This window comes from Chiloscyllium plagiosum, chromosome 26, assembly GCF_004010195.1.
Source record: "Chiloscyllium plagiosum isolate BGI_BamShark_2017 chromosome 26, ASM401019v2, whole genome shotgun sequence".
NCBI classification, from domain to species: Eukaryota; Metazoa; Chordata; class Chondrichthyes; order Orectolobiformes; family Hemiscylliidae; genus Chiloscyllium; species Chiloscyllium plagiosum.
Genome location: NC_057735.1, coordinates 11,952,462 through 11,962,641, shown reverse-complemented (window position 1 = coordinate 11,962,641; position 10,180 = coordinate 11,952,462). Strand labels below are relative to the sequence as shown.

Sequence of the window (10,180 nt, the reverse complement as noted above, 5' to 3'; positions counted from 1 at the left end):
AGATGTTGTGAAACTTGAAAGGGTTCAGAAAAGATTTACAAAGACATTGTCAGGGTTGGAGGATTTGAGCTATAGGGAGAGGCTGAACAGGCTGGGGCTGTTTTCCCTGGAGCGTCGGAGGCTGAGGGGTGACCTTATAGAGGTTTACAAAATTGAGGGACATGGATAGGGTAAATAGGCAAAATCTTTTCCTTGGGGTTGGGGAGTCCAGAACTAGAGGAGATAGATTTTGGGTGAGAGGGGAAAGATATAAAAGAGACCTAAGGAACAACGTTTTCACACAGAGGGTGGTACAGATATGGAATGAGCTGCCAGAGGAAGTGGTGCGACATTTCAGAGGTATCTGGATGGGTATATGAATAGGAAGGGTTTGGAGGGATATGGGCCAGGTGCTGTCAGGTAGGACTAGATTGGGTTTGGATATCTGGTCGGCATGGACGGGCAAGTTTCTGTTTCCATGCTGTACATCTCTATGGCTCTATGTGGCCATCTTAATGCTGTCTGAACTGTCCTAGCCAACCACTCTGTTAAATTGGAGCAATAACTGCCAGCCTTGCCTGGAATGAGTTGGAGGAGAACTTTAGTATTGCTCTCTTAGGGCTACAGCTAAAGTACAAAACTACTCATAAACAGGCAGTAGAGTTGCAAAAGAGAAATATGTCCAGAGAAAGAACTCTTGTAAATTGTTGCAGGTTATGGAGCATGATTGTTGAAGGTTAAGAATTGGTGTGTGACCAACGCGAGTCAAGGAATTCATCAAAAAGTGAAAAGATAAATCTTTTGTAAAGTGTGTGCTGAAATTAGGAATATAAAGTGATTGATGTAGGTTTGCTCGCTGAGCTGAAAGGTTCATTTCTAGATGTTTTGTTACCTTACTAGGTAACATCTTCAGTGGACCTCATGCGAAGCAATGCTGAAAATTCCTGCTTTCTATTTATATGTTTGGGTTTCTTTGGGTCTACCCCCTGAGAAAAGGAACAGGAAGTGACTTCACCACAGGAAATAACATCACCACCTACATCCAAAACCTCAACCTGAGCTAAACATCTTCTGGAAACTTGCTAATATAAAGTGATAAAACCTTAGAGTGGCTGGGCACATCCAAGTAATCCAAATAGATGTTTGTCGCCTTTTTTGTTTGGAGTTGAGACCATATTTTGGCTTTCCCAACATGCTGCCATTTTTAGGCAGCGTCTGTTTGTCTTGTTCCAGCAAAAAGCAGAAATTAATCTGTTCACGATGGTACAAGTTGCTGTCTCACATGATTTGTCATGTGACAATCTCCCTGTTGCAGGTTTACTGGCTGACTTCATCCTATTCAAAATATAACTTTGGATTAGCAGTGACACAACATAGATTTAATTTTACATCACTTCTTTAAAATTGTAAAAGTAGTCTAATGTGAACCTGTTTTGTATATTCTTGCAAACTACCCAACCCTTACTGTTTTAATAATGCTACAAAATTGTAATCTACCTTGTGAAACACGAGATGCTCTGCTTGAATGTTCCTATTTTAAAGACGTTCTGTGAGCTAGAGCCTTAAGGTAATTTTACTTGTCAGGGTCACAAGACTCCTGTGTAATCCCTGCTAATTATCACAGAAAACTTGCCTATGGCTATATTCATTTTCAAGCAACATTTGTCTCATTTTCTGTTCAGATACCTCACAGCTGCAGCTTCAGTATTGAATTCTGTAACTCCAGAAACTGACTGCATTATGTCTGTTCTCCAAATTCCTTATATACTGCTTATGCTTCCCCCACCTTCTACAGCTCTCTTGCTTTTCACCTCCCCAAAACAGCCTGTTATTGTTTATCTCCCCTTTTTCTTTGCTCTTGGTAGAGAAGATCCATTCTCTGGGTTTTTCTTTACCTCTTTCACTATGATTAATAACCGTGGGCCTCTGTCATCTACCCTTCTCCTCCTGTACGAGAAGTCTCAAATAATCCATTTACATCACCTTTCAGTTCTGAAGAAGAGCATTCTGGACTTGAAACATTAACTCTGTTTCTCTCTGCACAAATCCTGCCAGATGTGCTGAGTTTCTTCAGCATTGTATGTGTTAATCTGTAAACATCTGTTTCTGGAACCTGGTGAGACTCTGGTCTGTTTCGGATTTGGTTGGGGGACTGTCTGGAAACACCAGGTCCTGTTGGCATTTAAGGGCTCTTGCAGATCATGGTAGTGCCCCTATCTCTGGGCCAGAAAGTCAAGGTTCAAGTCCCACCTGACTAGGAGGGTGTTAAATCATATCCAAAAAAGTTGCTTTTTTAAAAAAATTAAACTTCCTCTCAAGGTCTTAGAGGGCAGAGGATCTACTCTGCTGTCTGGATCAGGAAGCATCAGGCCTACAACAGGTTTTTAAGTTATTCCAAGGTTTTCATTTACACTGATTTAACTTGGAATCCACCCTATATATCGATCACTTTGTGTGAAGACATCCCGGTATTAAACTGAAATTTGTAATTTACTAATTTTGACTTGTTTCTTGTCAGTGTAAATTAGAAGTTAAACTAAGAAAGCAGTTTATCATTTGCAAAGTCACCTTGCAAACTGAAAACCTTTTGTTTTATACCACCATCAACGTAGGAGTATCTCACCTGACTCCCTTGGAACACTGCTTGAGGTGTAATTGACCCAATGCTGTAAAATTGAAAAAGACTTCGATTCACATTTTCAAATATTTTAGCAAAATAATGAAACTGTTTACTGTTGATTGCTGTTCTGAATTGGCTGGGCGTTTTCTTGGGTTCCTCACTAACGAAGGGAGTTAGAGGTTATCGGGGGTAGGCAGCATAAGATCAAAATCTGACCAGCTGTGATCTCATTGAATACTGGAGCAGGCTTGAGAGGACAATTAAAGCTTCCTTCAAATTTGTGTGCTTGTATGTTGACAAAGGTACCTCGGTTCATTCAGTTTCATGCAGAGCCATTGGAAATCTAATTGCGAACTCGGCATCCAAGTTGACCTGAAACAGAATTTGATTCCACTACCTTTCCATCATAGAGATAGCTTAATTCCACCTCCATATCATCCCTCTCTTCTCCCTCATCTGGTGAAGGTCCACCCACATGACCATCCAAGAGGTCTGTGCGAGAGTTAGAGGACTGCAATGCCTACTTCCTTCACCTCCACCATTGTCATGCTTCCTGATGTCGAGGACATTAACTCTGGAATTCTTTCTCTAAACCACACTACCATTCTATATCCTGTAAAACCCACTGCTCTGGGTATCTCCTCCTTTGACTCGTGTGTCAAATGTTGCCTGACACTTCAGTGAAGGGTGTTGGGATATTTTACTACCAATATAAATGCAAGGTGTCAATTGAGATTACTGTATTTTGAGAGAGTTGAGGCTAGCCAAGCACATTGCATGATGTTGAATGCCCTTTGAGTTTACACTCACTTGTACTCACTCACTTAGAGGTAATGAATGCAGTGGCCCTGCAGTTGGCACCACTGTTTCAGTTTTTTATTGCACTTGGGTGGTGGGAGTGGAGAAATGGTTATTGTTCCTGAGTTCTCACCAAAACAGTAAGGAGGCAATCATTGTCAAAAATACTATTACATTTTTGATACTATTCAGGTAGTTCTTTGTCAGATTTTTCAGCAGCCTTCCTATTCTCTCCACTTGATAAATGTTGTTAGATTATGTAGCATAGTTAATGCAAGCTTTTTGCTTTCCCACCCACATACACTTCAGGAGTTGTTCAAAAGGCCAAATATGTTCAGATTTAAAAACAGAAAATGCTAGAATCACATAGCAGGTTGGAATGAATCTGTGGCGAGAGAAACACAGTTAACATTTCAAATCGTAGCTTTTCAATCAGAGCTGCAGAACATTAGAGGTTTTGAGCCAGTACAGAGCAAGGAAAAAGCATGTCACCTGCCATTTGATCCAACACACTCCTACTATAGTCTAACAGTTTGTGCTATAAATGCAAAGCCAGACGATAACTCTCTATCACAGTAATTTATAGAATCCCTACAGTATGGAAGCAAGCCATGTGGCCCATCAAGTTCACACCGATCCTCCAAAGACTGTTGTAACACGCCCCCCGTCACCCCAAAACCTATCTCTGTAACCTCACCTTTCCCATGGATAATCCACCGAGCCTGCATGTTCCTGGACACTATGGGCAATCTAGCATGACCAGTCCACCTAATCTGCACATTTTAGGACTGTGGGAGGAAACCAAAGCCCTGGAGGAAAGCCACGTAGACACAGGAGCAATGTGCAAATTCCATACAGTCACCCAAGTGTCGAATCAAACCTGGGTACCAGTGGTGCACAGTGCTAACCACTGAGTCAACGTGGGATGGCACAGTGCTCAGAACCCGGGTTCGATTCCAGCTCAGGCAACTATCTGTATGGAACTTGCATATTTTCCCTGTGTCTGTGTGGGTTTCTGCCGGGTATTCCAGTTTCCTCCCTCAGTCCCAAGATGTACAGGTTAGGTGGATTGGTAATGCTAAATTGCCCAAAATATTCAGGGATGTGTAGGGGTTAGGTGCATTAGTTAGGGGAATGAGTCTGGGTGGGTTACTCTTCGGAGGGTCAATGTGGGCTTGTTGGGCCAAATGGCCTGTTTCCACACTGTAGGGAATTCTATGAAATGTGCCGCCCAGCTGGCAGACAAGCACAGAAGCATTAAAAAGTCTGTCTATTCAGGGTCAATGTTAACAGCGACATGCACTTCTATGCTCCAAATGTTTTAGTTCTGTTGTACCAATGGCTGGATATTTCTGATCATAACCACTTTGTAACAGAATAATCTCCAAATACATTGCAATGACAGTCCATTTCTTCTGATGAAAACTTGGAAATTGTGCTGCCATTTCTCATTTCACAGAACTGCAACATTAAAATAAATCTCCTATTTATTCATAAGTGGACCCTCTTGTTGCACATTGTTCAATAACATTGTGATGCCACTGAATATTCCATCAACTTTCTTCTTCACGTTGCGTTGAAGTTTTCCCTAATGTTCTACCATCAGTAATTTTTATCTTCTTGAAATTCTGCAGGTTTTCTCGTTCAGATGAGTTATCCAGACACAAACGCTCCCATTCTGGAGTGAAGCCATACCAGTGTCACATCTGTGAGAAGAAATTTGCCCGCAGCGATCACTTATCCAAACATGTGAAAGTACATCGGGGACTAAGAAATGGCAGAATAACTAGAACAGCCAGTTAACATTTGGCTGTCCGTCTCCTTTTATCGGAAAGTATACCAGAGCCATTGAACTGTAAATGGAATGTACAGAAGATAACACAATTATTAATATGTGTCCGTAGTGGGAATGGGTTTTAACACTCTGTTAGAAAAGTTATTTCTCGAAGTAACAAATGAATTGCATTTCTAATGTAAATTTTACTCATCCTCACTTCATGACTTCAGACAGGTTGGTTGGTTCATATTTATCATTGTAGTATAGACTCTTTGGGCTGATGAGATGTCAGTGTAGAGAAATCAGAGTCAAGGACTCCACAGGTAAATATAACATGGAATTGATGAGATATAGATGGGAGATTTGAGAATTTCTTTATGCAATAAGTTGTTTATAATTTGGAATTCCTGAAAGGGTGTAGATTCACAAGTAGCTTTCAAAAGAAAAAGGTTGAATGAGTATCTGAAGAAGAGAAAATGATAGTGAAGGAACAACTTTGTGTGAATAATTTGGATAAGTGTTTAAAGAGCTGGCACAGGCAGGATGATCTGAATGCTCCCCTCTGTGCTGTAGATACGATAGTTTATTAGTAACTCAGCCAATTCCATAATCAATTGTTCCCCTGAGATGCAAACAGCAAGGCAACAATTGTGAAGGTTAACACACAGGCACTTCAAGAGTATTGTGCATGCAAGGGTTCACTGCTCGCAATCCATAGGATTAGCGTTTAAGTTCAATAATAGATGGTCACTACTGGAGAAGCATAAAAGAATAATAGGTTGCGAAATTGAATTCCAAATATCGGCTCATTTTCAGCTAGTGTCTGGAATAGTAAACTGTATTCTAGCTTACACATGACTGCAGTTTCACACTGTGCTGTGGCTCGTCCTAGGATGGATGTGTTGTCCCGGTCAAAGTAGTGTCCTTCCTCATCTGTTTGTAAAGGTACTAGTTTGTCCGACATACATTGGAAAAACAGGCAGAAAACTAGCCACCAGGATACATGAACGTCAACTCACCACAAAAAGACATGACTCATTCTCACTAGTATCCTTACATACAGATGGGACAACACATCCATCCTAGGACAAGCCAAACAGAGACACACAGGAGAATTCCTAGAAGCATGGCATTCCAACCGGAATTCTATCTACAAACACATTGACTTGGATCCCATTTACCAGCCCCTGAGAAAAAGAACAGGAAATAACATCACCACAGGAAATGACATCACCAGCCCAAGGAAACCTGAATACACAAATAGAAGGTGAGCTATACCACCAGTGCTTCATCTGGAAGCTCACTGGTGATGACACCTAGTATGGTGATGAAATGTCTGAAAACGAACCTTCCAGCTCAGTGAGCAAGCCTACATCCAGAACCTCAACCTGAGCTACAAACCTTCTCAGAACTCGCTAAGTAGGTGGGTGTTGCTGTCTTCTCCTGCCAGCCACTGCAAGGAACTCTGATTTCTGTCAATTGAAACTGTGGTAGAGGTTGTAGATTTTTTTTTCTAATCAACTTGTTCAGGGATGTTATGACAGACCTCTGGAGGAGGTGGGATTAAACCTAAGCCTCTTAGCCATTGCATCACCAGAGCTCTTGGTGCAGACTCTCCATGCCCTTTCCAGGCAGAGAGAACCGATGTCTGACACAGTCTGGTTCCTAGCTTCCTAAATCCAGTGCATTTTAGCATGTAGATACATGTTGAATGATGAAATGGTTTTGCTATGACAAGGCTATATGGGGGATTATCCATAGAATTATCATAAGGTATTCTATTCAGTTGTATACATTGCATTTATTTTTTTTAAACAATCACCTGTTTGCTATTTAGTAATGGTGCTACACTTCATGCAGGGAGTCCAAGTTGCTGTGACAACATGCATGTTGTCAGTGACAGTAGAGGCTGGAACGTTTTTCCATCACACAGTTGATGCTCTTGCCTCCTGCCATTGATTTGTTGGAAGGGTTTTGAAGTAGATGGCCTGTTTGCCCATGTTACAAACATGCCTTCCTTGGCCATTAAGTCTGGACATTGGGCTCAAGCCCAGGGAACTTGCTGCTGAGAGGAAGAGATACTGCCTATTGTGCCCCAAGACCTTGGATTTATCTTCATTTACTTTTCATTAATGCAATCTCGCCACCTGGTCTTAACTTTTTCTATCAAATAACTTACATTTTTGCAGCTAACCCGTCAAAAATCATTTATGCTTCACTCAAATTTCTCATCAAGTCCTTTGAGAAATAGTGCACCTTAACCCCAAGCTCCAAAAACTCTTAAAAATAATAGTCATTTACTCAAACTTAAAAAATTAATTGTGCTTGCGTTTTCCATAAGCCAATCCACCTCATCGAATCCAACCAATGAATTTTGTTTAGTACTTTGCATAATTTCTTCTACAATTGTTTACTTCTTGGAACCTCAAAACTGGAACTTGTCACTTCTCAGACTTTAATTTTGCATGTAACCATAGAGAGCATTTGACCAGGAGTGTGTCATTTAAGTTTCTCAAGCCTTTCTCCACCATTCAGTTTGCACTGAAGCTGATCTGTACCTTGACAATATTTACCCCCTTGGTTCCATATTCCTTAGTACTCTTCGCGAACAAAAATCAATCAATCTGAGTTTTGAAAACTTTAATTGATCTAGCCTCAATAGCAATCTGAGGGAAGGGTGTTCTAGATTTTCACTACATTAAGTATGAAGAAGCTTTTCCTGACATCGCAGAACTCCAGTTCAAAGGTAATGACCATTTATCCTTGATTTCTCTCGGTCAAACTTTTAAAATCCAATTATCTCAGTTATATTCCCCCTCGCCTTAAAAAAATCATAGAATCCTTACAGTGTGGAAACAGGCTATTCGGCCCTACAAGTCCACACTGACCCACCAAAGAATAACCCACCAAGACCCATTCCCCTACTATTCTACATTTACCCAAAGCTAATGCACCTTACCTACACATCACTGAACACTATGGGCAATTTTAGCATGGCTAATTCACCTAACCTGCATGTTTTTGGATTGTGGGAGGAAACCAGAGCACCTGGAGGAAACCCACACAGACTTGGGCAGAATGTGCAAACTCCACACAGACAGTCACCTGAGACTGGAATCGAACCTAACCGTGCTAGCCTATTGCAGGTTTGGTGCTTACTTGAATCATGGACCTATACTTGGATGTCTTAGTGTTGTACAGCATAAGTGAAAATCACTGGGGACACAATTACTGAACTGACTTTTTTTTTCAAAGGTTTACTTGGACAGCCTTATCTAGAAAAGGGTTTTGGGTGTATTGGAATGAATTGTTCTTGTGTAAAAGAAAATGGCATGGGTGTGGGTTAAATTGCAGGTTATGATTTGTGTCTGAGAAAGAGCTATGCTTGGAATTTATCAACAACATACAAGTGAACTTTAATCACTTACTAGGAGGGTTCCCACACAATGGATGTTGGCAGACGAGTTAACTGTGGATATTTGCACACAAACAGTGGTTGCACAGAACTACAAGAGGGTTGCCAGTATCTGTGGGACAGTGCTATAACTTGTTGCCACCTCAAGAGAAACACAGTAAATTGAATTGGGGGAAGCTTTGTGGGAAGAATTCCATATGAAGGTCAATAAAGTGCTGTAACCCAAAGAAAACCTACAAAGCCTTTAAGTGAAGTCGCTTGTAGATTGAGACAAGATGATGATAATTAGTCTATCTTCAGAAATGTCATAAAATTTTAATTTATAAAATTGAAAATGTAATTCATTGGAAACCCTATGTCATATCACTCTTGCATACTTTGCTATGTCCCCATTTTCTGGTGTAGTTACAAATTGAAAAGTATGAATGCCAATTTCAGTGAAGTCCATACTGGAGGGAAGCTTTCACGTGATGAGTGATGATATTGCAAACACGTATACAGTTTCACTGCAAATTTAGTAAATGGAGATAATCTTGATAAGCTTAATAAAAACCAAAAGAATTGCGGATGCTGCAAATCAGAGACAAAAATAGAAATTACTGGAAAAGCTCAACAGGTCTGACAGCCCCTGTGGAGAGAAATCAGAGTTAACATTTTGGGTCAAGTGACCTTTCCTCAGAACAAGGTCTGAGTTCTGACGAAGGGTCATTCAACCCGAAATATTAACTCTGCAGGTGCTGCCAGAGCTGCAGAGCTTTCCCAGCAGTTTCTGTTTTTGAAGCTTGATAGGCCTTATGGTTCCACATTCATGCTTGTGTTGTTCAGTATTGGGCAATAAACTAGCTGCTGAGGCTAGTCATTTACAAATACAGATTGAAATTACTAATCTGAGCCCTACCTACATGGAACATTGGTATCAAGTGATCGGCTTAGAATGTCCTCACTTATTAAGTTTGCCTTTGTAGCATGTCCCCACTTCTGAGTCATCTTTTGGTTTGGTTTTCCTAATGTCCTTTAATGTGGGGTAGATACACAAATTTTATAGATAGCCCTGGATACATGGATTTAATTCAAATCTTTATTATTAGGGTCTGTATAATAAATACGCAAGTGATTTTAACCAAGCAGCATAGAACAAAGTAATGGTACACTGTAAATGTTGTAAAAATGTCTGATAATGTGAATAGTGCTTGTAGAGTCTATATTTTCCTTGCTGTTTAGTTTTTTTCACAGTAAAGGCAACTGTCAGAAATTTTGTTCACTAGTAGGCTATCAAATTCAGCATCACCAGAAGAACTTGTAGAAGATCTTCAAGAACGCAATTTAACTTAGACTGAAGCAGTTTTTCTTTAAAATAATTTTTCCTGCCACTGACTTTGTTCCTGAACGTTTTACTGTACACACAGCAAAGAAGTTCAATGCGGTCATTGCAAGCTGCTTCCCAGTAAACACACTTTTGTCATGGTGTTTGCTTTTTGTTTTGAACGAAGAGATCACATAAATGCAACATAACACTGTGTATATTTTTATTTCAATAAATTAGTAGATCTGATCTAATCTTTTTTGATTAGGGTGCTGCAATGGCTGGGTG

At 40.4% G+C, this 10,180-nt stretch overlaps 1 protein-coding gene across 1 annotated transcript in view; it reads left to right on the top strand.

Annotated features, from left to right (window-relative positions):
* Positions 1–6,219, top strand: part of LOC122563091 (Krueppel-like factor 15) — a 37,838-nt gene extending 31,619 nt beyond the window's left edge. Inside the window, exon 3 of the mRNA XM_043716508.1 lies at positions 5,032–6,219. Within this exon, the coding sequence (XP_043572443.1) occupies positions 5,032–5,200 (169 nt within the window). The 3' untranslated portion in view covers positions 5,201–6,219. The remainder of the gene's footprint in view (positions 1–5,031) is intronic.
* Positions 6,220–10,180: the final 3,961 nt, after the last annotated feature.